This window comes from Rhineura floridana, chromosome 8 (genome assembly GCF_030035675.1).
Source record: "Rhineura floridana isolate rRhiFlo1 chromosome 8, rRhiFlo1.hap2, whole genome shotgun sequence".
Lineage (NCBI taxonomy): Eukaryota > Metazoa > Chordata > Lepidosauria > Squamata > Rhineuridae > Rhineura > Rhineura floridana.
The window spans coordinates 15243031-15270442 of NC_084487.1; the positions used below are offsets into that span (position 1 = coordinate 15243031).

General features: G+C 43.9%; 1 protein-coding gene and 1 pseudogene across 2 annotated transcripts in view; both read right to left on the reverse strand.

The window, feature by feature from the left end:
* The window catches only part of GYS2 (glycogen synthase 2), a 65385-nt gene extending 45413 nt beyond the window's left edge, over nucleotides 1-19972 (reverse strand). The window contains exons 1-2 of one of the 2 annotated variants that reach the window (XM_061638369.1): nucleotides 19412-19972; nucleotides 3860-4041 (exon numbers count right to left, since the gene is read on the reverse strand). In XM_061638369.1, the coding sequence (XP_061494353.1) occupies nucleotides 3860-4041; nucleotides 19412-19532 (303 nt within the window). In that variant the 5' untranslated portion in view covers nucleotides 19533-19972. Of the gene's footprint in view, nucleotides 1-3859; nucleotides 4042-9341; nucleotides 9731-19411 lie in introns of those variants that run through there. The other variant, XM_061638370.1, reaches the window with a different exon arrangement.
* Nucleotides 19973-26726: 6754 nt separating this feature from the next.
* On the reverse strand, nucleotides 26727-26844 carry LOC133363446 (5S ribosomal RNA; annotated as a pseudogene).
* Between the last annotated feature and the right edge of the window lie 568 nt (nucleotides 26845-27412).

A 27412-nucleotide genomic window follows, 5' to 3' on the forward strand; every position in this document is an offset into this window, starting at 1 on the left:
AAGTCCACATTCACTGCTTGACCCCCTGAAATCAAGGCAACCTGTTCTTCGCTCTGCGATTTCCTAGTGATAAGTTGGAAAAAACATGCCAAAGGGACGTACATCATTCCTGAGGTTTAAATGGTTAGACAGCCTGTGTTTTGTACAATAAGCAACAAATGACTGTAGCTTTTGATTTGCAAAAGCAAAGAATAGGCTATTTGTAGCTGCATATTACTGTTCCACAGAGGTGGCTGGTGCCCACTGGGGCTGGTAGTGTCAGCTCTGCACTGAGACAGCAGTGCCGGTGGGGGCTGGAAATTCCTGGGTAGTTATCAGGGTGGGAAAGTCCTTAGCTAGCAGTCTGGTCGTAAATCTGCCAGGCTAACGAGGATGAAGCATGATAAGGGCAAGGCCCATCCTAAGCTTACGTGCCAAGCCAGAAGTCCAGAAGCGAGGTCAGTAGAGGTCCGGGTTCACTTGCCAAGAGGTCAGTCCAAGATAAGATTCAGTGAAACTAGAAACACACAAAGCCACGCCCAACATTGTAGTCAGCAACAAGCTGAAGCCAAGGTTTGACTTTTAAGGAGCAGGTTTGTCAGCAGGTGTGAGCCATCAGCGTTTTGGCCTTAAGTGGACAGGCCTGCCCCTCTTCTGCCTGACCTTCTGTTGTCTACGTTCTGCAGGTGAGGGGGGAGTATCCTGTTCACTGGCTGCGTCTGGCTGAAGGGCTTCAGCTGTGTCCGGGGTGCTCTGCAGCTGAGGGGGAGAAGGAGCTGGGTTCTCAGGAGTTTCCTCCATTTCTTCTTCTGGGTCTGCTGCTTCTGGGTCTGCTGCTGTTACTCCTGAGTCATCCTTGTCTGATGAGTCCTCTGACGGGGCCATGACAGGTAGAGTGGAAGGCTGGAAGACCAACAGTAGGTGGCGCCAGAGCCAATGACAGGCAGACCCAACTAAATCTAGTTTTGTCCCCATCCTCCTCCCTGCTGAGTTCTACAAGGGCAACAATGAGTTTCTCATTCTTCCAATCCTAAATTTAGTTCTCCACATTTCTGCGGCAATTTGAGCTTAAAAAAAAAAAATCCTCATGAAAATTCTGTAGCATTTTAGTGCAAATTTTGTAGGCAGTTTTGACTAATGTACACATTTTCGGCAAGCAATTTCTTGTCATATAATGCATTTTTGTATATTATTTTCACTCACATATTAATTTTTCGGCACACTTCCCCCTAATATATGCATTTTCACAAACAATGGTTAGGGAACTGCATCGGGTAAGTGTGCATTTTGAAGGCTGGCTCTGTTTCAGTTCTCATATTGTTTCGGAAAGTGCAAATTGATTTGGCTTGAAATGTGAACTGAACTGAATTTCTCTCCCCTTCCTAGTGTGCAATAGGTTGTCATGCCAGGACCACTGGAATGCTACCCACAAATAGTCTAGGAGGAGCAACACTGTAGGAATTACAGTAAGAGTACCCAACTTTGTCCTCAGTAGATTGCAAAACACTGCTGGCTCAGCCTTGAAAAAACATGCCTTTGGGAACGATATTTCTTTAAAAGTTCGCTCTCTCAAGAGCAAAACAGCATCATACTAGCTCACTTTTTTTGCATAGACATGGATCCCTTTGCCACTATTAAACAATCATAAGAACAGCCATAAAACATCTGACAGCTCTGCTGGGTTAACACACTATATTGATGGTTCTCCAACAGTGTCAGAGACCCACAGTGCCACACATGTTCAATAAGTGTGCTTAGTCCTTAATGCCTTACTGTTCATACCAACCATGAACCTTACTGGTTGGTGACCTAGAAAAAGTCAATTCAGCCTAACCCTGTCCTGCATAATTTGTGATGTATTATTTATTACATCTATATGTCACCTTTTCTCCCATGATGTCAAGAAAGCATACGGTTCCCAAGTGGTCCCCATCCAGGCACTGACCAGTCCCAGACCAGCTTAGTTTCAGCAAAATGGATGCATCACATGCCTTTAGATCAGATGTTGTTGAATTCCAACTCCCATTAGCCAAAAGGTCAGGGGTGATGGGAATTGCAGTTCAGCAACATCTAGATCACTGTTCTTCAACCTTGAGTCCCCAGATGTTCCTGGACTAAACTCCCATCATCCCCAGCCAGCTTAGCCACTGGTCAAGGAATCATGGGAACTGGAGTCTAATAACATCTGGGGACCCAAAGTTGAAGAACATTGTTCTAGAAGAGCACAGAGTAGTATCCAACTGAGTTCTACTTAGAGTAGACCCATTGACATTAATGGTCATAAGTTAGCCATGCCCATTAATTTCAATAGGTCTACTCTGAGTAGAACTAGCATGGGATACCACCCACAAGTTCTCCATCCCTGTCCTATAGACACTAAAGCAACTTTCCACTATGGCTCTTTGTCAGTAGAATACATTCTTCCTATTCAAGGGCATATTACCCCTTTTCTCCTTTTTGGCCAACATGTTTTTGTATTGACTTACTTATTTTTTGCACAAGGCAGCCAAATACATTAAGAATTACACAACAGTTTAATGAGAAATGCCCAGAGCTTGGAAAAGTTACTTTTTTGAACTACAACTCCCATCAGTCCAATCCAGTGGCCATGCTGGCTGAGGCTGATGGGAGTTGTAGTTCAAAAAAGTAACTTTTCCAAGCTCTGGAATGCCCATTATTCAGTCTGGAAGAAGAGGCTTCATGTCAGTGATGGGGAGCTTCCAGGCAACAAGCCGAATTAGACCTGACAAGAGTCCCCATTTGGCCCTGGAGGCTATCTTTGCTAAGCCATGCCCACGTGGTTTGAATGCAAACCACAGCTGCAAATGGACTTCAAAGGGGTCAGCTGATTGGCACTAATAGTACACCTTAGAAGAGTTTATTCTCAGTGCTAATCAGACAACTGGCAATGAAAGAGAACCCATTTGTAGTTACCACCTGATGTCATAAAATGAAACTAATAAATAAATAAATAAATAAATAAATAATGATGGTAGGTGATTGACTGGCAAGTAATTGACAGGAATGGCCCCCAAGGGATGGAGGAGGTAAGGATCTAGCCCACTAGGTACCTTTGATTTTTTTCATCCTATGGTCATTTTAGTTGGATATTTAGATTAATATGTGGAAGGAGATATTGAGAAATATGTTGATAGCTGCAAAATGTTGGGGGCACCAAAATGTGGAGTCACTCGGAGGCCCCTCCCCTAAAGGAATGATAATTAAATTATGGAAAGTGGCAGAGGAAGTGAAATTGACCAGATTTGTTCACATAAAGAGAGAACACAACTGTAGTATTATGCATAGTTTCCTTCTATTGAGTTTATACAGAATAAATATAATTTAGATTAACTAAAAGATAAAAGCTTTTCTGTGATGTAAATGAAGATGTTCAATATTTTTCTTAGATTATATAGTGAAAATGTAAATTGTATGTACATTTCTTATTTCTTATACATTCTGAAGTTTATGCTTTTTAAAAAACAAAACCAATTTTTTTTAAAAAAAAACCTACTTATTTTTAGAATGAAATAATTACACAGTTATCCAGGCAGGCAGGCAGGCTAAGAAATCTGACTGTATTATTTGTGGACTGGAAAACCAAGGCCCAAATCCCATTAAGGAGACTTGTAGACAAATTACTCTTAAAACGCGTAATTGGATAAATAGTTTCCTTTCTCAAAAATAACCTGGAATAAATAGACTTTGCTATGCTAACACCTGTGCAATTGGGGGTGTGGGGGAGGAGATGAACCTCATCAAGAGTTACTTTGACCGAGGCAAGTATGTCTGGCAGGAAGACAAGAGCATTAACTGACCGAGCTAATCTCCTCTGAGTTGGCTCAGTTGCTTCAGGAAACAAAAGGAAGATCTCATTTACCTGACACCCACTGGCTTTCATGGTATCCATTGCCTTTTTCACTGCTGCGTTGGGAGGTTCACAGACTTCCACTTGCGTCTTCACATTGTGCTCAAAATAAGGGCCAATGAGGAAGTAGTTCTCCCCCCATTCATCCAATGTGATTTTGGCTTTTGTCTGGATCACGGTGTAGATGCCGCCAACTGTCAGAGGAGAAGCATAGGGTTAGATGTTCCAAAAGGAGGAACCATCCCATTCACCACCTGCTAAGGTTGAAGGAGAAAATCGATTCAGTTTGGATTTAAAGGTGAACCTACCCAATTTGCACTGTCCAAAACAATATGTGAACCAAAACACAGCCATCCTTCAAATTCGCACTTCTGTGAATTTTGTGAGGCAGTTTTCCATCTAAGTAATATGTAAAGAAAATGCATATGCTAGGGTAAACTGTGCATATGCCAGCGAAAATAGCAGACAAGAACACATTATATTTTGGAAAATTGCCTTGCAAAAATGTGTATATTTGGCAAAATTGCATAAAAAGGCACTAAAATGCTGATAAATGTTCATGAGGACATTTTTTAAAAATTGCAAACTGATGTGGAAATGTGAGAGAACCAAACTTAAGAAAGTGAGAGAAATGGAAATTGACATATTCACCCACTTAAGAAAGTGAGAGAAATGGAAATTGACATATTCACCCATCCCATTTACTACCTCGCTCAGCTAAAAGACAGAAGGCAACATCCAGTGATGTCTGCCTGCTTGCACAATGGAAATCTGCTTGGACAACAGGATTTTGGTTTCTCCTCTCTCTTGTCCAGCCCTCAGGTGCTCCCAAAATCTGCTCCAGAGGGTCATGAACTATACTTCAGATTTAATTGGCTTTTAATTGTCAGATCCTTTCCCTGGGGTACTGAGCATTCATATCTGGAGAATCTTAAATACTGGCATTTCTGTAGGTGATTTTTGGGACAGAATGTTACTGTCTAGTCAAGTTCATTTTACAGCCTTATTCAGTTGTTTTCAAGTGTTCTGCTTGAGGGAGCCTTTGGACTTATTTACTTATTTTGATTTATTGCATGCCCTTTATCATAAGGTCCCTGGGTGGGTTACAACAATATAATATGCAATTATAAAATAAATAAAATAGTTACAAGCATAAAACAAAAGTCATAGACAGTAGCAGCCGGCATAGTGGGGCAGAGTCACCCCCTGAAACCAGCACCACTGCAGTTTAAGTGGACAGGTGGGGCAGTGCGTCATCGTCATCATCATGTGCAGACACCCTGGCAAAGCCATCCCAACACTTCAGCCAGCGCATCTGTAAAGCCCCAACTTCACCACCACCCAGTCCTGTCCTACCCAAACCCTGCCCAGATAAGCAACACGGATGTCAGGAAGGCAGTTCTTTGGTCCTGTGGCTGCTGGTGGTTATAGAAAGAAGCTACATATTTTTAAAAAACCATTTAGGGCTACTCAGTGGGGGCTGGTGGTTCCGATATCAATGGGGCAGTGAATCTGTTCCGGGTTTTAGTCTGAACGTTCAAGGAGCTGTCCAAAGTACTGGAACCTATTCCCAAAACAGGTTCAGGACTTTGGACAGTTTAAGCCCAGAGCAGATTCACTGCCCCACTGACATCAGAGCCATCAGGCTCCACTAGGGCTACTTGGATATCTGAAAATAAAACACTAGGAGGTTCAGACAAAACTCTCCATACACTGAAAGAACATGTGAGGGTTTGCAGGTCTAGCCATCTACCACCAGGGATTCATGTAGTAGCCATACATCTCTGATGCCCGTGTGTGTGAGAGAAGAGACTCTGTGCATCTATGGTTGTACAAGCATAGAGCTCCTCCATATTGTGGGGGGGCCCTGAGTGGGCCAGGGTCCCCCGCTGTTTGGAGGAGTTCTAACTGATTACATCAGTACACTTATCAAGACCCTTCCAGCACACTCCAAAAGTGCTGACAGCAGGGGACATGGACATGTGTGGTTGTGGTGGGGATAGTCTATGCAACCTCATAGAGTCCCTCACATACTCTTTCAATGCATGGGGGAGAGGACATCTGAACCCCTTCCCTACATCCCAGAGTAAAGCTCCTCCATCAGCAGAGAGGAAAAAAATGTTTCTTGTTTAGAACTGACTACTCGGAATATATTTTGTCAGCTTTGAAGGCTGATGACGATGAAACAAAAAGTTGGAAGAAAAGAGTCTGTCCATTTCTGTCCTCTCCGTTTCTCATTTTCCCAATCTTAAATTCAGTCCTCCGCATTTCTGCAACAATTTGTGAGTTTTCAGAAAAAATCCTCATGAAAGTTCTTCAGCATTTTAGGGTGACTTTCTCCCAGTAAACATACTTTTCTTATGCAGGTGATATGGAGGATCAGGCTGTATGGCTATGACTGCAATCCTGTGCATACTTTCCTGGGAATATGCTTCATCAACTACAGTAGGCATTGCTTCCATGGATACCTGCTTTGCAAGACTGAAATCCTAAGCAGACCTAACAGGAAGAAAGAGTGCTTCAAGGCTGTCACACTTCTGGGCGCAATGCAATCATGTACTGGCAACTTCATGACGCACCATTAAAGCTGATTTGGTGCTCTTGCACAACAAACCCACTCCCCCCCCCAAATCAGTCTTTTTGCCACAAGGAAAGTGCATTGGAAGGTGTGGGAGAACACTCCCTTGATGTAACCTCAGCAAACCTCCTTGCAAACAAATCAGGATGAATGCTCAATAAACAGGTCATCACCGTGCAATGACTTTATAAGCACCCGGACAACGAAATTAGAGATCAGGAAGTGGAGTCTGCAACTTGACTATAGAACTCTGGTCCTCACCAATTATCCCAAACCTTACGGTCGGCTGTCGCAGTGGGACCGTAAGGTTCGTCTATCAAAGTTTCTATCACCTGTAGTTAAGACCTTGTTGAGACCAGACTCTTTTAGGAAGATTGAATATCTTCTCTATAACACCAAAGCGGCACGAGCACTGATCTCGTTTAGGCTCATGATGGTATTGGGGTGGTTATACACGATTCCACTTTCAGTACTGTTTGCACCTGCAAAGGTTTCAGGAGGACACACTGCTTTGTTTCCAATCTGTGCATGTCCTGTAACTTCCTGCTGGAATCCTCTAACTTTAAATACCACAAGTGTTCCAGTTTATTTTTTATTCTTTTGTCCTGCCTTTGTTGTGCTATAGCACAAGAATGCCTCTCCAGACAGCAGTCATGCGATAACATTGGCGGAGTCTTGCAGAACAACTAATAAAGTGGAATGCCGTGTGAATGGCAGAGCTTGGAAAAGTTACTTTTTTGAACTACAACTCCCATCAGGCTCAGCCAGCATGGCCACTGGATTGGGCTGATGGGAGTTGTAGTTCAAAAAAGTAACTTTTCCAAGCTGTGGCTGAATGGTCCAGTATATCCATCACTAATGTGCTATTATTGCATCCATGTCATGTTGCCAAATATACTTGTAAGAAAACACCACTCCAGAAGGGTCCAGAGAGGTTTTGCACTGACTGCGATTTTGCAGCAGTGGAGTGAGACAAAGGGCCAAACTAGCTATGATCAGGCATTTTATTCATGTGCCTCCCCTTTTCACATATAAAGTGGAGGTATCTATCATGCACATGAAATGGAGTATCCAGATGATGGGGCGTGGAACCAGCCACCAGGGCCGGCTCCAGGCATGCCGGGACCCTTGGGCATCAGCTTGCCCTGGGCCCCAAAGTGTGTGCACGAGCGCGAACACGAGTGGCTCGTGAGCAGGGCCCCCACAGCCCCACTTACCTGTCTCCTGTCTTTTACCATTGCCCTTAATGAAGATGGCGGCCATGGTTTCCCTAAGGGGATGAAGCCTCCGCCGCCATCTTTGTTGATGGCACATGTGCGTGCTACATGCTCGCATCTCTGCCATCAACTAAGATGGCGGCTGCGGCTTCAGTACCTTAGGAAAACTGTAGCCGCCATCTTCATTAAGGGCAATGGTAAAAGACAGGAGACAGGTAGGTGAGGCAAGGGAATGGCGGGCAGGCGGATGGTGCCGCAGATCGCAGATCGCGGAAGGGGAGTGGAGGGCCCCTCAGGGGCCCTTCAGGGGCTCCTGTAGCTCTGGGGCCCTCGGGCCAGTGCCCCACCTGGCCGCCCTTTATAACCGGCCCTGCCAGCCACTTCCTCACCTTTCCTTATTGCACTTCCTTCAAACACTTTCCATCCAGCCCAGATTTTTTGTTGTTATTTTGATTTTTTACCTTCCCTTCTTCATAAGGTCCTAGGGTGGATTACAGCAACTTTAAAACACAATATTAAAAACAGTTTAAAACAAATTACAATCACAGGAATAGGGTGGGTCCTGAAAACATAAGATGGTATCCAACATAGCGCTAAGTCTCTCGTTCCATCAGGATTTCTGCTTGCACAACAGAACATTGTCCCCCTCTCTTCCTCGTGCATGTCATCTAAATCTGTTCTAGCGGTTTCCCCAACCCTCTGATGCAGATTTGGGAAGGGCGCAGGGGGAAGAGAGGAGGGAAAGTCCCACTGCACAGGCAGAAATCCTTGCACTGATGGGATATGGTAGATGAATCCTGCCTATATATCTCAGGTGTCAAAGACCAGGGTAAAAAGGTGAATCTTCGGCATACAATGGGAACTATATGAAGAAGGTGCCAGACACACCTTTGTGGGGAGGGAATTCCACAACATAGGGGCTGCCACAGAAAATGTGCTATCCCTGAACTTCTGAGTGTTGCAGAATTACCAAGAGGGCCCTCTCTGCTGATCTTGACACTCAAGAGAGTCTGTAAGAAAGGAGGTGGTCTCTCAGATATTTGGGGCCTAAGTTATTTAGGGCTTTAAACACCAATGATAGTAAATACCACTGGGGATATCAGAAGTAAGGGGGGCTAAGGAGAAATTGGTTTGAAGTGTAGCAAGGTTAGATGGGCCAGAGGTATGGTTTGTCTCCTCTCACCCACACACTCCATTTCACATTAAAAAAACAGACCCCCTCCCATGCGCCCACCACTTTTTATGCAAATAGTGCAGACACATGCATGCGTGGAAAAATCTATGCAGCTACCCTGTCACATTTAGCTTGGCCCTGAAACAAAAGAAAATGGATCCAACTTAAATCCTGTACATAAATTAACCTTTGGATGGAAAAGGAACCAAAGAAGTCACCAAAAAGGCAACGCAAAAGTTCTCCAGCCAAGTAACGTGTGCAGAAGTGCATGTACTACAGTGTGCATCAAAATGCCAATGTTAGGGAAAATAACATACAAAAATGCATCATAGAAGGGGAAATTGCTATGCAAAAGTGTGCACGTTAGGAGAAATTCACAGGAAACCCCTGGTCAATCTTCATGAGGAGTTTTTTTTTTTGGGGGGGTGTTTTTTTAAAAAAACCCACAAATTTACGTGGACATACGAAGAACTGAAAAGAGCAGGAAAAGAAGAAACTGCAAGAAACCGAAATGGTCAGATTTACCCCTTGCTACGCACCAGTCCCGTCCAGGTCTGTGATTTGATGTGACACACCCACAAATGCTGCTTTGGGTGTTGTGCAAAAGGCCTCTCATTTAAAAAATCCAAATCCCACAATCTAGGGACCTCAATCCTGAGAGTTCACAGCGAAGCCAATGTCTGCAACAGGCAGACAGAATGAGTTCTGATAACCATTAGCAGACACCCGATAAACAAATTCTGTTCTTCTCCTCCTGTATGAAGTACGGGTAAGTCAAACACCTCATTTTTCCTTTTATATGTGACTTATTCATATTCTTTTTTTCTCCTTCGACGTACAGTACCACTGTAAAGTTGCTTTCAGGCTAGTGCTGTCTGTGTGCGTGTGTGGTTCCTGCTCAACCTATATACCTGCTTGTTACAAAGAATATAATACATCTCCAGTACTCTTTCATGCACACTGCAAGAAGGGGACTCTGGCACTTCTGAGAACAATTTTAACCCTCAACTGTGTTTTCAGAGGCCAGCCTAATATTTGTCCTCCTGTGGGTGACGATTTCAGTGATTACAAACTACTCTCTCAACTGAAATGTTTATCTTTGGCCACACACAGAGCAAAAGAGAAGAGGTCAATCATTTACTTATTGTAACTCATTTACACTGTAGCATTAGCTGTTTCATTCCCTGGCTGGGCTCAGGATGTTTTGTGAAATGCAAACAATTCCCTGGCCTTTTAAATATGCAGCTGCCCTATAAAGTGAGCAATGTATCACATTCTTAAGGAGCTCAAGGCAATGCCCATGGACCCCATCTTTTATTCTCACATGATTAGGCCGGCAGTGATTGGCAGAAGACTTACCCAGTATGCTTTGTGTCAGAATGGGGATTTGAACTCAGGTCTCTGCCCAATACTCTAACTACTAGGGTAGAATGGTTCTCAGTATCATCAATTACGTTTTATCCTGTTAGGCACAGATCTCCATGGAGCGGGAGGGGAACAGAGGCAACATCATTGTATTGGGTTGATGCAAAATTTCGCTGGGGTATCTTGAAGGGTGTCTCATTAGGATGCCAAACCAGGTTAGTTTCATTCAAAGGTTCAAAGGTTGAAGGGACAAACAAGCCTTTCAGACTTACCCTTCATTGCCCATCACTTCTCAGAGAAATAGCAACCCCTAGCCCAGCGGCATCACTACGTGGGTGCGGGGGTGCACACCGCACCCGGGTGACACCATGAGGGGGGTGACACCCAGAGCCGCCCAGTCGTGGGGCAGGGCGCCGACAGGCTGGCTGGACGGGCCAGGTGCGTGGCAGGGCTGGCCTGAGAGTGCTCCTCTCCAGGTGGCAGGTGCAGCAGCAGCTGCTGCTCTGGGGACCGAGGAACGGGGCGGGAGTGCGAGCCAGTGAGCGAGAGCGCTGGAGGAGGGGAGGGCTGGGCAACTGGGAGAAGGAGGGGGAGGAGCCATGATCTGGGCAGGAGCTGCTGTAGTCCCAGCCCAGCGCAAGGCTCCGCGACTTTTCTAGCGCCGCTCTGACATCAAGTCGGGTGCAGCGCCCATTGGCTGCTCAACTCCGGGCCAGGCCCGACCACCATGTGCTCGCGTGGCCCGGGCAGGCAGGACAGAGGCCTGCTGGTGGCCCGCCCCCGGCAAGCACCCGGAGACCTCAAGGGCTCTTCCCGGCCGCCCCATCAAGGCCAGGTCCAGTCTGGTTGCCTCCTGCAAGGGAAGGCCTGGATTGAGAGGGTGCAGCCCCCTCCTCCCAGACCGAGGTCTTTGAGGAAGGAGCCTGGTTCAGGGGCCACCCCAAGCCCTCCCCACCGGGGTGGGAGAGGACGGCTTCCCTCTTGCCCCCCCAAGAAAGCAAGGCAGCCAGAGGCCCGCAAAATGGACAAAAGCAGGGGTGACTCCATGAGTTACCGCACTGGGTGACACCAACCCTAGTGATGCCACTGCCCTAGCCCAGGCATGGGTAACCTGTGGCCCTTCAGATATTGTTGGAGCAGAACTCCCATCTTCCCTCACCATTACTCACATGGAATGTGTCCCCCATATCTGCCCTAGCCCAATCTTGAGAACAACAACAACCCTCTCCTTTTGGTAGCCACAAAGGAGGAGAGAATGGTAACTCCACCCTTTTTCCTTCATCACCACTTTCTTTGAGCTGGCCTGGGCTCTGGGGTTTGTAATGGAGAAGGCTGCCTATATGTGGATTAAAGATATAACAATGGTACTTTCAATTTAAATGCAATGCAGAAAAAATATCTGTAGGGACATATAGACTGCATTTGAACACCGCTGGTTATTTGTGTGAGAAAAGAGGCTCACACACTTCCCCCTTGTCTTTCAGTACTGTCATGAGGAGATCAGAAGCCTTCCCTTCTATTTTTGATGAACCATGGTTTGTCACATCATCAAAACCCAACAAACTGTGCTCAATCTTAATCCTAGCTTAATCGTGGTTTATGAACTGCCTTGTTTCAACAATCCATAGTGAAAATAAACTACAGTTTAGGGTTTGAATGACCCATTAAATAGTAATCAATAAAAAATAGAAGCAGAAGCTTCTGATCTCCCCCTTGCAGCCATGCCAGAGGAGGAGAGGAGGCTGTGTACAAGCCTGGAAAAGACTTTATTTGTTCCCAGCATGATGAACCATGGTTTATCATGATGTCCAAATGTATAGTCTAGCCTTCCTTTCAGCCAGTTTTGCTGGTAGTAAGGAAAAACTACTGCGAATAAAAAAGTTGGATATGTGGGTAAATGCAATCTAAGAGTGTGCCAAAATATTCCATTTTTAAATGCATGGTTTGTATCAGGGCAGAGGAACCTGTGGCCTTCCAGATGTTGGCAGATTATGACTCTTATAATTTCAGGCCATTGGCTCTGCTGGCTGGGGCTGATGGAAGATGGAGTCCAGCAACATCTGGAATCATCTGGAGGACCACCGTATTAAATGAAAAGAAACCTATAGAAACTAGAGAGTACTTGCCTGGTGGCTCAGAAAGACAAGAGCTGAGATTCTGCCAAATGTGAGGCACAGGGTTCACTGGCAAGGATCACTGCTGAAGTAAACAGGGGAAATAGAGATGTTGGACTCTAAGCTGCTCAATCTCATTTGCTTAAAATGCAATGCCCTTTAAGGCTATTAATGTGAAATTCAGCAAGCAGCTTTTGCTTGAGAATTTTATCTGAAATCCATTCAAGCTAGTGCTGAAATTAATATTCATACATATTCTAAGGCAGCTTGCTCAAGTTTTCAATTTTTGCCACTCTGTGTATGAATGTGAATGTGTATAAATTTATAAATTCAGATCCTTGTTAGCATCTTTTGGTCGCTTTTGGCAAACACTACATGCAAAATCTTACATACTGTCTGCAGTGAAATGCTAAACGCCATCTGTCAAATGCTATCAGGCACGCATGTCATTGTAATCTGTCATAGAATCATAGAATCATACAGTTGGAAGGGGCCTTGTAGGCCATTGAGTCCAACCCCCTGCTCACAGCAGGAAATCCACAGCTAGAGCATCTCCCACAGATAGCTGTCCAGCCTCTGCTTGAAGACATCCAGTGAAGGGGATCCCACCACCTCCCTAGGCAGTCGGTTCCATTGCCGAACCGCCCTTACTGTCAAGAAGTTCCTTCTAATGACCAATCTGAATCTACGCTCCTGCAACTTAAAACCATTAGACCTAGTCCTACCCTCTGGGGTAGCAGAGAACAAATCTGTACCCTCCTCTATGTGACAGCCCTTCAGGTACTTAAAGAGTGCAATCATGTCACCCCTCAGCCTTCTCTTCACCAGACTGAACATGCCAAGTTCCTTCAACCTTTCCTCATAAGACTTGTTCTCCATACCGGCTATCATCCTCGTCGCCCTCTTCTGGACCCGCTCTAGCTTGTCTATATCTTTCTTAAAATGAGGCGCCCAGAACTGAATGCAGTATTCCAGATGAGGCCTGACCAATGCAGAATATAGTGGGACTATTACTTCCCTCGACCTGGAAACTATAGCTCTGTTTATGCATCCCAAAACCATGTTTGCCTTTTTTGCCGCAGCATCACACTGCTGGGTCATGTTCAACTTGCGATCCACTACAATTCCAAGGTCCTTCTCACACACACTACTGCTAAGCCGGGTATTTCCCATCCTGTACCCGTGCATTTTGTTTTTGTGGCCTAAATGCAGAATCCTGCATTTGTCTATTGAATTTCATTTTATTAATTTTAGCCCAATTTTCTAGTCTATCCAGGTCCCTTTGGATTTTATTCCTGTCTTCCATTGTGTCAGCTATCCCTCCCAGTTTCGTATCATCCGCAAACTTCATAAGGCTTCCCTCCACCCCATTGTCTAAGTCATTGATAAAAATGTTGAAGAGTATCAGCCCCAGGACAGAACCCTGTGGCACTCCACTCGAAACCTCCTTCCAGTCCGAAGCAGAGCCACCGACGACCACTCTTTGAGTACGGTTTTCCAACCAGTTGTGAATCCACCTGACAGTATTTCCATGTAGTCCGCATTTGACCAGTTTGCTAATCAAAAGGTCATGGGGGACTTTGTCAAACGCTTTGCTGAAATCTAGATAGATGACATCTACAGCATTTCCACCATCTACTAAGCCAGTGACCCGATCAAAAAAAGAGATGAGATTAGTCTGACAGGATTTTTTCTTGACAAACCCATGCTGGCTCCTTCTAATCACAGCATTGTCATCTAGATAGTTGCCAATGGACTCTTTTATTATCCGTTCTAATATCTTTCCCGGTATTGAAGTCAGACTGACCGGCCTGTAATTCCCCAGATCTTCTTTTTTACCCTTTTTAAAGAGCGGGACGACGTTTGCCCATCTCCAGTCCTCCGGCACCTCTCCCGTTCTCCAGGATTTCTCAAAGATGATGGCAAGAGGTTCTGAGAGTACATCCGCTAGTTCCTTCAATACTCTGGGATGCAGTTCATCAGGCCCTGGAGATTTGAACTCATTTAGGTTAACTAGGTATTTCCTGACTATCTCCTTATCAATCTCAAACTGCAGTCCCGACCCCTTCCTGAGATTGCTACCGATGCAAGGTTGCACACTGTTCCCTTTTTGGGAGAAAACAGAGGCAAAATAGGTGTTGAGCAGTTCTGCTTTTTCCTCGTTATCTGTCAACATTTTGCCATCCTCATTGAGCAGCAGTCCCACCGTTTCCTTGGTCTTTCTCTTGCTTCGAACATATCTGAAAAAACCCTTTTTGTTGTTCCTCGCTTCCCTCGCCAGCCTCAGCTCATTCTGGGTTTTAGCTTTCCTTACGCTATTCCTGCAAGCCCGAGCCGCTTGTCGGTACTCTTCCTTGGTGATGCGTCCTTCCTTCCATTCTTTATACATGCTCTTTTTTACTTTTACCTCCTCCACCAGTCTTCCGTGTAGCCACATTGGCTTTTTCCGATGTCTTCCATTTTTCTTCCTCTTTGGAATTGTTTGCGATTGCGCTTTTTGTAATACGTTCTTCATGAACTCCCACACGTCTTGGGCTCCTTTTTTCTTTAGTCTATCTAGCCACGAGATCCTACCCATCATTTCCCTGAGCTTGCTAAAATTGGCTTTCCTGAAATCCAAGGTCCATGTTTGACTATATTCTTCTTTGGCTTTCCCCAGAATCATGAATTCCAGCATTACGTGGTCACTTTCCCCCAAGGTACCGACTGCTTTAATTCCTGTGACCAATTCGTCCGTGTTAGTTAAGATCAGGTCCAGGATTGCCGATCCCCTTGTTCCTTCTTCTACTTTTTGAAAGAGGAAATTATCAGCAAGCCCCAACAGGAATTTGTTGGAGGCTTTGTGCTTCGCAGAGTTTGTCTCCCAGCAGATATCCGGGTAGTTGAAGTCCCCCATCACTACTACTTCTTGCCTCCTTGAGATTTCGGAGATTTGTTTGAGAAAGGCCTCGTCTACCACCTCTTCCTCGCCAGGGGGTCTGTAGTAGACACCTACTACCATGTCGGTTTTATTTGTTTCTCCATTTATTTTTACCCAAATGGTCTCTACCTGACCCCTTTGTTAGCTCTCTTGGATTTCCATAGAGGTGTATTTGTCTTTGACGTATAATGCTACTCCCCCTCCTTTTCTGTTGCTTCTATTCTTTCTGTAGAGTTTACATCCTTGAATGGCTATATTCCAATCATGGGAGTCATCCCACCAAGTTTCTGTTATCCCTATGAAGTCATATTTGCCTTGATGCACTAAGACTTCAAGCTCCCCTTGCTTGTTTCCCAAGCTCCGCGCATTGGTATATAGACAGCAGAAGTCTCTTTTGTTCCGATTGGATTCCTCCGTTAATATACCGTGAGCTTTGCCGTGCATCCCTTTCTCCCTCCCAGTGTCTGCTGTACCCTTCAAATCATTGCATTTACAACCCGCTGTCTTTGGATCGGTATTTAAGCTATCATCTCCATCCCCCAGAGGCTTTAGTTTAAAGCCCTCTTATGAGTTTTGCCATACTTCTGCCAAAGAGATTCTTCCCAGTCCTCGTGAGGTCATGTCATGTCATGTCATCTGTCAAATGCTATCAGGCACACATGTCATTCCATGACTGATATCCAACCCTGTTTTGAAATAAAAAATGTCATGTACTACAGATATCGAATATGCAGTGATATGCAGCAAAATGCAGAATATTCAGGGGATATTTGGAGAATAACCAACATCAAAGGTTTTGGGAAATTGGAGAATTTAGGTAAACAAATTTTGAGAATCTTGGGGAACAAATAGGTTTCACTCTAATTCCAATCATCCAAGAAAACAAGTTGTATAGTAATAGTGCTGATGATTGCATGATCTGCAACTGCTGCTTCATGGAGAACATCATTCTCAAAATCACCATGAGACTGATGCCCCCCCCAAAAAAATCACCCTTCCATTTCTTTTCATAGTGATGTCACAAACTGAATTTGTAGCTGTAGATAGATATGTAATTCCTCTAACATGTATCAAGATTGCAGCCTATCTAGGGTTGCCAGGTTCAGGGCCTGAGACTGATCCTGTATCTTTAACAGTTGTGCAGGGGGCAGGGAGAATTCCACCTTGTGGTTTTTCTCATTACAGAGTTGCAAGAACACCTGCACTTGGCTGACTTTCTCTTCTCCTAAAGATACAGGATCAGCCTCAGGCCCTGAGCCTGGCAACCCGAAGCCTATTACATCTCACACACTTTTGAAATGTGGGTGGACAGAATACATGGTGAGTCATAATGACTTCCTGTATTGGTGCATTCAAAAGACTTGCTTGCCCTTAGGGGTGGGAGAACCTTTAAGTTTCTCATTTTCCCAGGCTTCAGTTCAGTTCTCAACATTTCCAAATCAGTTTATAATTTTTTAAAAAGTCCTCATGAAATTTCATCAGCATTTTAGCGTGAATTTCTCCTAACCTACACATTTTGTTTGCAATTTCCCCTAAATATTATGCATTTTGTATGCTATGTTAATTGATATATGCATTTTATGTGCACTCTGCCCTTGTATATGCATTTCTGTACACACTGCCTGGCTGGCAAACTACATTGCAAAATTCAAAGAAGTGCAAATTTCAACAGATAACTGTGTTTCACTCTATATTGTTACAGTAAGTGTGAATTAGGTAAATCTGCTTTTAAATGTGAACTGAATCAAACGTCCCCCATCCCTAGCAATTATACAATAGTACTTCATAATTATGAACAGGATCCATGTATCTAAGGGGACTTGGAAATTGCATTTTTTCAAAGAGGACACAACTCTCAAGGCTACACGGCAAATTACTTGTGAACAGAGTAGTTCCTAAAGCTGTTTGTTTTATCACAGAGACCTTCACTATGCAAAAACTATATATATTAAAATTCCATTGGGTGCATGTAAGCCGCTGAACTCTCCTAAAGTAGCTTGTTGGTGTTAACCCAGTATCAGTAATTTTGATTTCAAGCAACAGAATTATAGATATCTGTAATAAAAAGACTGTCTTCTGAAATGCTTGCCTCTTTGATGTTTTTAGACTCCGCACTGCTCAAATTTCTACCTGCATGCCAAAGTTTTAATATGTGTTTTTTAATAACATGTTTTTAACCCTTTTTTAAAGATGTTTTTAAAGCTTTTTTAAAAAATGTTTTTAACGTTGTTTTGTTTTAATGTATTTTAAGGTCTGTTTGTATGATGTTTTAAAGTGTTTTTAGTGTTTCTGTTTGCTGCCCTGGGCTCCTGCTGGGAGGAAGGGCAGGATATAAATTAAATAATAAATAAATTAATAAATAAATAAAGTTTTAGCTGAAAGATCAGCCTGAGCAGACCTTTGCTGCATAATAAAATAGTTGTCTGAACTGGTTCTCCTCATCATAACAAATGAAATAATCATCCCAACTCTGAAATGCAGAGAGGGATTAATGGATGCAAATAGAAAGGTGTCCTAATGTATGGACATAATGAAAGCAGTGTCATCACAATGGAAGTCTAGCCAAATATAATTAGGAGGACAAAACAAATACAGTCAAACTCTTAACAGGCATATACTTGGTGTTATGTACAGCCCTTAATGGAGTCAAAAGCCAGCAGCCGCTCTACCTGTTTTCAAATTCTAGCATCCCACACATGCAGAGTGCAGATATAGTTGAGAGCCTTTCAGCTAGAGTTGCAATGAATTTGGGGGCACGTGGGAGGGCAGGATCCTAAAGTAAATACTTGCCAGATTTGAATGTATCCCAGCATTCCCAGTTGTGAGCACTGTGGTTTCTTTTTATATAGTGAAGGACAGGAAGAAATGTTAAAGTAATGAATTTGATACTTATTATCTTAACATTTATCATTTTAAGGCATACCTTGGAACACCTAAAAAGCAAAATTCTGGGGAAGGGGTGCAAATATTTGCAATTCAGAAACGAGGCTGTGAATTCCCAAATGTTGCTGAGTATTCCGATTTGTACAAAATTTTCATTTCAGCTACACCCTGAGCACGAACAGAATAGATTATCTCAACCTGCTGGGAATCCTGTTGACTGGGGCAAGAAAGTCCAGGCAGGTTGAAGTTCTCCGGCACACACACTATGTCCTGTTTGCAAAAACTATGGTAAACTGAGATTTGCCATGGCCAAGGGCAGCTGCATGTGTCCATATCATGCTGTGGTTCCTGCAAATGTACAGTGGTTCCTTGGCTCCCTATCTTTATGAGTCGATGACCTGCTTTTAAATAGCCTTTGGTTTCTCCAGTCCTTAATTAATACAAAAATTAACATTTAACTTTGTTTTGCCAATCTTTAATTTCTAAAATGTTAGATTGCAGCTTTAGCCTGGAATATTTTAACTTTGTTTTTCCAAATCCTTAATTAATAACCTATCAGAATGTAGCTTCAAGCTGGAATTATGAGGCCTGCTCTGCTGTTGTAACAATGATTGTTTTTAATGGTGTTTTAGCTGTTCCTGTTGATTTATACATAAGATTCGATGGTTAGGTTTTATTTTCATGGTTTTATGCTATACAACTAGGGATGAAAGGACCTGTCAGTTTTGGTTCTCTCAGTTTCTCATATTTCCAATCTTCAGTTCTCCAGGTTTCTGCAGCAATCTGCAAATTTACTCTTTGAAAAATCATCATGAAAACTTTGCAGCATTTTTAGTGTGAGTTTCTCCTAATAAACACATTTTTCTGCAGACTAATGTACTCATCTTTGCAAGCCATTTCTCATCATATAATGCATTTTGTATGTTTTTTTACTAATATATTCATTTTTATACACACTTTTACCCAACATATGATTTTTTTGTAAGCATTGGTTGGTTGAAGAACCGCATCAAAAAAATCAGATAAATGTGAATTTCTAAGGATGGCTTTGTTTCAGTTCTCATAACTGTTTGCAAAGTGTGAGTTTGATAAAATTTGGCTTTAAAAGCAAACTGAAGCAAAGCCATTCCTATATACAATCCATCCTGAGATCAGTAACTAATGAAGGGTGAGCTGGAATTCTTCATTAAAACAAAAGTAAATGAATAAACAATAAATGTCGGCACCCCAAGCCCACCCCATCTGATTTCAGCTGAAATGCAACCAGAAAAAATACCATCAGTCGCTTGTAGGCAAAAAAGAAGAGTACAAACCTTTATTAGTAACTTCCCAAGCCACTTCAAAGAGTAATAAATCCTCCACTGGGAGGTCTTCGTCTTCCCACTGAGGAAGCCCATTGAGAGAGGTGACGGAGAGGGATCGTACCAGAGGCATTGGTGGTGGTCCTGGAGTTCTCACCTGGGCTATTCAATCCTTATAAACTTTATGCCTTTTTTTCTTTTCTTGTTTTGCAAATTATTTTTGTCCCCACTATTGGTTGCTCTCCTTTCTTCCCCACTGTCCAAAAATGCCAAAAGAAGCAGCAAAGAAGAACCAAAACTTGCCCAGAGAACTTGACAGCAGTGAGTTTTAAAAAACAGTCTGTCCCACAAGCCTTTAAATTGGCTCAGCAAAATCCCACCAGCTTGGCTGCAGAGGCTGATGCTCCTGTTATTGCTGGCTGGGAGGAGGGAGGGGAAAAATCCAAGCTGTCTGACAGCCGAGGGGAAAAACAGGCCCAGGCTCAGTCGTAAAAACTCACCATCAGGCTCGTCATTCACTGTTTTTGAAAGCCCCCTGACTCAGGAATCAGCAAATCAGCTCTGAGTTGCCTTAAGCCCACCCCCGTAGGGAGGATCCTGACTTAATGCCACTCGGTTGAAGCCTTGTCACTTTTTCTCTTTCCAATGAGGCATGTGTAACAATCCAAGGCCAAAATTCTTTGGGTGGGGATTCTGTACTTTAAACATTAACAATAAAATATAAGTTTACATTCCAGGCTAAGACAGGTGAGACTGTGCGGCCTGCGTGCATTATGAAAACCAAGCTCATGCACGTGTATTTTGTAACTTTGCATAATTTATTCTGTTCCTGGTAAGACTCGGCATAGAGAACATAGGAATCTGCCTTATACCGAGTCAGACCATTGGCCAAACTAGCTCAGCAGTGGTGGGAATAGGTTTCAGAACCTTGGACAGCTCCTTGAAAGTTCAGACTAAAATCCAGAGGGGATTCCACTGCCCCACTGACATGGAGCCACCAGCCACCACTGTGGCTCAGGATTGTCTACACTGACTGGCAGCAGCTCTCTGGGGTTTCAGACAGGAAATCTCTCCCAGCCCTAGCTGGAGATGCTAGGGATTGAACCAGGGACCTTTTGCATGCAAAGCAGATGCTCTGCCACTGAGCCACTGCCCTTACTCCACTGCCACTGCAGTCTTGCCTTGCTACTCAGCCTGGGACTGCAACCCTATGCACACTGATCTGGGAGCAATTCAGTGGAGCTTACTTCTGAGCAGACATGCATATGATCACACTGTAAAACAGGTGTGGGGAGTATCTGGCCTCCAAATGTTGCTGAATGATAATTCCCAACATCCCTGGCCACTGGCTATGCTTGCTGGGGCTGATGGGAGTTGTAGTTCAGCAACATCTGGAGGGACAAAGGTTCCCCACACCTGCTGCCACACCTGGTTTTGAAAAAGATTAAATCTGCATCTCAAGATTCTGACTTCTGTGTGCCCAATACTGACAGCTGATGTACACATGTATTAAATTACAGCCTTCTTGGGTCAGTAGGGTGCCCAAGTTTGAAACTCTCTGCTAGGGATGGAAGGATCTGTCAATTTCAGTCCTCTCAGTTTCTCATTTTTCCAGTCTTAAATTTATTTATTTATTTATTAAATTTATTAGTTGCCCATCTGGCTGGTTGTCTAGCCACTCTGGGCGATACACAACATAAAAACGTACAATTCACATTACAGCCTTAAAATTCAAACAGTAACACTAAGATATAACCAACCCAAAGGTGGGTTCTCCACATCTCTGCAGCAATTTGTAATTTTTTTTTAGTGAGAATTGCTAATAAACTAATGTACCCATTTTTGCAAGCAATTTCCCCTAATATAGTGCATTTTTAATGTTATTTTCACTAATATATATTTTATGCACACTTTCTCCTAATATATGTATTTTGGGTTAACATTGGTTGGTTGGAGAACTGCATTGCAAAATTCAGATAAGTACAAATTTAGAAGTGTGGCTGTGTTTCAATTCTCACATTGTTTTGGAGCATGAGAATTTGATAGATTCACCTTGGGGCATGTTTGATTTCTGTGCATGTGTAAATCAGCCCTAAAATCATAAGTACTGACACACTGAGTCAGAAGAAGGATAGGCCGTTCCACTGACAGATCCTTCCATCCCTAGTCTTGGCCTGCTGTCTGGCAAATACTGAAACTAGAGCATGTTTATTAGGATGTAATATAAATCACGGCAACAAGAACAAGCCTCACAGTTCTCTGAAGAGCAGTAAGCAAGGAAAGAGGTGATCCAGACAGTGAGGACCAAAATGAAAATCAAATGCAATGTTAAGTACTAGTACAGACATATCATCTCTTAAATCAGCTTTTGCCTATCTGGTTCCCTCCAGATGTTTTGGACTACAACTCCCATCAGCCCCAGCCAAGGCAGATGAGAGTTGTAGTCGAAAACATCTGGAAAGTGCCAGGTTGGCAAAGTCTTTCTTAAATTGTCTGTGGTTGGTGAGCAAAATGAAAAGGCGTCCCCCTAGTGGACTATGGGGGTAAAATATTTTTTCTTTGACTCGACCCAGTATAGGTTTATTTCCGGTTCATTCAGGAGCCAAACTGAAAATTCATGACTGGATCTCCTGATTCTTAGATATAAATAAATGAAAGCATCTGACAGGATGGGAAGGGGGAATTGAACTGGGTAAACGGCATTGAGTATGTGCAGCTAAACCTTTCTTCCAACTTTATTTTTGTTTCTTATCACATTCTACCTTTCCTCAGAGAAGCTCAAGGGGTTGTATGTAGTTCTCCTCCACCCCATTTTATCTTCACAACAACCATGTGAGGTAGGCTAGGCTGGCAGAAATTGTCCCCTTCGAGGTCACCCTGTGAGCTTCATGGCTAAGTGGCGATTTGAACCCTGGTTTCCCAGGTCCTAGTCCAACACTCTAACCATTATACCACATAGGCTCCCATGGCATTTCCACCATTGAACCCCCCCATGAAGCTGATGTCAACCAAGGTTTTTTTTTGGGGGGGGGAGATACAAGTACAATACAGCTAACTGCCCCCCCAAAGGATGGATTCACCATGTGAGAAAAGCTGAAATAGACGCCAACATGCTACTTCCTTTTTCTTTTTCTTTTGGCCTGCCCTCATGATGCTGATCGCTGGTCTGATGTCCCCTTAAGGCAGCTTTCGCCACCCTGGTCCAATCTAGTCATTTTGGACTACAATTCCCATCAGCCCCAGCCAGCGTTGGCTGGGGCTGATGGGAGTTGTAGTCTAAAACGACTAGATTGAACCAGGCTGGCCAAGGGTATCTTAAGCCTAAAAGTGCTTCTACTTAATGCCAGGCTGGTGAATGGGAAGGCAATTACCACTTGTGATCTGGTGATTACCACTTGTGATCAGGAAGAGCATGCTGACCTGGCTTGTGTAATAAAAACTTGGTTTGATAAAGGGGGAGGTATCCAATTTTCTCATGTTTCTACCAGGTTACCAAATACAGCACCAAGCTCAGTTTGGGGGCAGGGAGGTGTTTTAGATATAGTCCATAAGGACTTCTCTCTTTGCTCAGTTAACCTTTTCAACATTACACTGGTTGTGAATGTTTGTGCCTGACATTAGGGACTCGAGCTAGGAATTGGGATTCTATCAGCGAACCTAACATTTTGCTGCCTAACAGCCTCCCTATTCAAACCAGAGGAAGTGGTCTCAGAGGTGGTATTGAAGACTCCAGGGTTTTTAATCTGGAAGATTTCAACATACACACCGGCAGTGGTGGCTGGTGGTTCCATGTCAGTGGAGCAGTGGCATCTGCTCTGTGTTTTAGTCCAAACTTTCAAGGAGCTGTCCAAGGTGCTTCAGACAGCTCCTTGAAAGTTCTGACTAAAACCCCACTGCCCCACTGACATGGAGCCACTAGCCACCACTGGAGACCAGGACCACCTTGTTTGAAGCATTTAGCAATTTCATGGCTGACATGACAGCTATGGGTCTGTCTCAAATTATATCATGCCTAACATACGTGGAAGGATGTACTTTGAATCTGATTTTCTATTCTGGATTAGGGGAAGGTGATCTGCCAGTGAGGAGCCAACAATGACTCCGTTGTGAAGCACATATCAGGGTGGGCCTACATGCTGCTTTTAAATCCCTCATAGATGGAAGACCAGTGTTAATCGCCCACCCTCAGCAAGCCTTCTGGATCCAAATGGTTTCCTGATGTCTCAGAGGGCATTTCCCACCGATCTGGTCTTCATCTGGAGTGAGATGACTTGGGCTATTGGTACATATGCCCCAAATGCCCTGGGTCAAATCATAGAGCCCTGTTGGCTCCTTGGTATTCTAAGGAGCAGAGAGAAGATGAAATGACAGCTAGAGCGCAAAAGGCAGAAGGCTCAGTGCAAACACAAACAAACACAGGCTAGAGCTCATTTTAGGTCCTATTCTGTGATAGTGATGACAACCAAGAAAGTTCACTTCTCCGCCCTTGTTGCATCTGCACAATGTTGAGCAGTTGAGCTATTTTGAATGATGAGAGGCCCTTTCATGTAGACCCAGAGGGTTAACTGGTGGCAGCCTTGGGGTCCTGCTGTGACTAGTTTGCTTTACATTATGCAGAACAAATCACTCATACCTGCATTGACTTAGTTATTGCAGAGTCAGAGATGGATGTTGTCATGGAGACTTTTCATCTTGTGTCACCTGAGGACGTGGACAGGGTACTTGAATGGTTGAAGCCAACTACCCACCTGCTCCTAGATTCTAGTTCTGTCTGGTTATTGAACTTGGCCACGGCTGCCTTAAAGAAAACAGTGGTTCAGCCTTCACTGAAGAAACCTGGCTTGCATCTCCCTGTTTGGTATAACTTCCTTGCAGCATCCAATTTACCAGTCTTATGGAAGGTATTGGTGTGAGTGGCGTTGTCTCAACTCTAGGCAGTTTTGGATGAATCCAGTTCCACTCTGGTTTCTGGTTGGGTTTTTGGGACAGAAGCGGGCTTAAATGCCTTGTTGGACAACTGGGGAATGGACAAAGGGAGTGCAACCCTGTTGCTTCTCCTGGTGTCTCAGTGACATTGCTATCCTTCTGGACCAACTCTCTTAGAGGCATGGTGTTATAACGGCTTCAGTCTTTCCTGGTTGGATGGTTCCTGAAGGTGGTTCTGTGGGACTTCTGTTCCGCCTTATGGCCATTGGCCTTTGGGGTGCCTCAAGGTTCTATCTTGTCCCCCATGCTCTTTAACATCTATGGGGAAAGGCTGTAGCTCTGTGGTAGACATCTGCTTTGCGTGCAGAAGGTCCCAGGTTTCAGTCCAAGGCATTTCCAGATTCAGCTGGGCATGGTTCCTGTCTGAAACCCTGGAGAGCCACTGCCCAACAGTGTAGACAATACACAGCTAAATAGACCAGTGGTCTAACTCAGTATAAGGCAGTTACCTATGTCCCTACATGAAACTACTCAGATAGGTCAACCAGAGCTTTGGGCTACAGTGTCATCAGTATGCAGGTGGCATACAGTGCTTGCCTTTCTTTTCTACCTCCTAGCCTCAGGGAGAATGTGGAAATCCTGAACAAGTATCTGGATGCAGTTTGGGGACAGAGGAGGACAAACAAGGTGAAACTTTGTCCAGATAAGACAGAAGTACATTGGGTTTGGAAATCTGTTGATCTGGGTGGAGATCTGCAATGTTTAGGATAGCCACTCATAGGTCAGCAAAAAAGGGGAAATGCATCATTTTAAAAAAATAAAAATAAAAATAAATCAGATTTGTATAAGGTATGCATATGCTGATTCATATAAATTAGCATATATTTCCATATACATTTAGAAACGATTACTATAATGTAAGCAGAAATACTATGCATCTTACCGTACTGGGGAAGACTGTGACTAGAAGACCTGAGTGCCTGTTCCATCCGGGTGCTAACTGTTGATGGTCAACTCCAAGGCCCCTGCTGGTCTTCCTTTTTAGGGTTCTTCCTTTACTTAGACCAGACAGCCCTTCAAATGGAGGACTGTCACCTGTAAAGTAGGACACATGGCTATGCTATATGCAAAAGGCACAAACACATCAAGGATTGTCATAACCTATGTGTAACAGCAGAGGTCGCCACACACCAACTTAATTTTATTCCCATATAACCGAGGAGTCTTAGAACCTCTTCAGTCCTGAACTCTTGGGGAAGGGCAATAGCTCAATGATAGCACTAGTGGCTGGTTCCCATTGAGACTGAAGGGGGGCAATAGTAGGCAGAGCAAGAGCCAACAACAGGTGGAGCCAACTAATTCCAGTTTTGACCCCATCCTTCTTCCTGCTGAGTTCTACAAGGACTAGGGAGGAGGAAGCTGATAGCCAGTGACACCTCCTGGGCTAAATGTAAGTAAGAAGGAGGGCAGGAGGAGGCAGGTTGAGGTTGGTGGGACAGTGCCCCACTTGCTGTAGTGGACCAGCCTCCTCTGAGCGCTAGTGCATTGGGCTTGCTTGCAGAATGTTCCAGGTTCAATCCCTGGCATCTCCCAGTAGAGAGAACCCTGTATGAAATCATGGAGAGCTGCTTCCAGTCAGTGTAGACAGCACTGAGCTAGATGGACCAATGTTCTCAGCTTCCTATGTTTCTATGATCCTTGAGATAGGTGCTGCAAGAGGATGGCTGGTGGCCATTTTGGAAATGGCTTCCACAAACATATGCCAATCAGTTTATGAGTCTACCCAATTTCCCCCCCCAAAACATTTCTAAGTCATCCAAGTGGAAGTAGCCATCAGTAAGGGCTTTCCTATAGAATTCTCTTACTGGGACAGGACATTTAGAAGAAACAGGAAATATTTCCATAATTAAGCACGCACAAAGAGATCATAAGTAGCCATGTTAGTTCATTCAGGAAAAAAATCCAAATGCCACAGTAGGGCAATATGTTAATTACCACCAATTAAAATGTCAGAGAACAGCGAGTAAGTTTTTGAGTTCTCTGGGACACTTTTTCAAGCTAATAGTTAAACAAATGGAGATAGAAAAACTAGAGATGGCTATAAAAGGGAAAAAATGCTGTTTAGAACATTCTTACAAGGAAGAGCAGGAGGTGTTATTATGCATACTTGACGGAGCATGCTCTGTGCAAAATGGATTTCAGTTTTACCAAGGGCTACAGTGACAGAGAAGCAACTGTGGGGTTTTTTACACACACACACGCACACACACAGAGTCAGTTGTTGTTATATGTCTTCAAGTTGATTACGACTTATGGTGACCCTATGAACCTTTTTTGGATATATTCATATGGTTTTCATGGTAAGAGGCATTCAGAGGTGGTTTACTATTGCCTTCCTCTAAGCCTACGCACCCGATATTCCCAGGCGGTCTCCCATTCAAGTACTAACCAGGCCTGACCCTGCTTAGCTTCCGAGATTAGACAAGATTGGGCACGTTCAGGGTAGTATGGCCGTAGGCACACACACTGTAGAAAATATAAAATCCAGCTGTGATATGGATCTGTCTCCACTACTAACCAAACACATGGGATTTCTGAGAGATACAGAACATAACTAAAAAGAGGTGTTAGTCCTTATATTGGCAAAGGTGACATTTAATTATGGAATCACCATTATGTCCTTTTTTCAAAACTTGCAATTTGGAGGTGCACGTGACACTCACACTGTCCACTCCAAGAGTCCTTGGGTGTACTACCCAGATGGAAGTCTTAACCTGCGTACGCACCATACCTTTAAAGCACCTGGCTTCCCCCAAAGAATCCTGGGAAATGTAGTTTGATAAGTCTGCTGGGAATTGTAACTTACAACTGTAGAATTGTGAAGAGTAAACTACAGTTCCCAGGCTTATTTGGGGGAAGCCATGTGCTTTAAATGTATGGTGTATATGCACCCTTACTATCCAGTGATCTTAGTTGTGGAGTGGGAGAAATGCACTCTGCACGGGGGAAGAGTACAGGCAGGACTGAAACTCTCTAGACTGTCCTGATGGAGGATGACATATACCGGAAGACGGATACAGAGAGAGA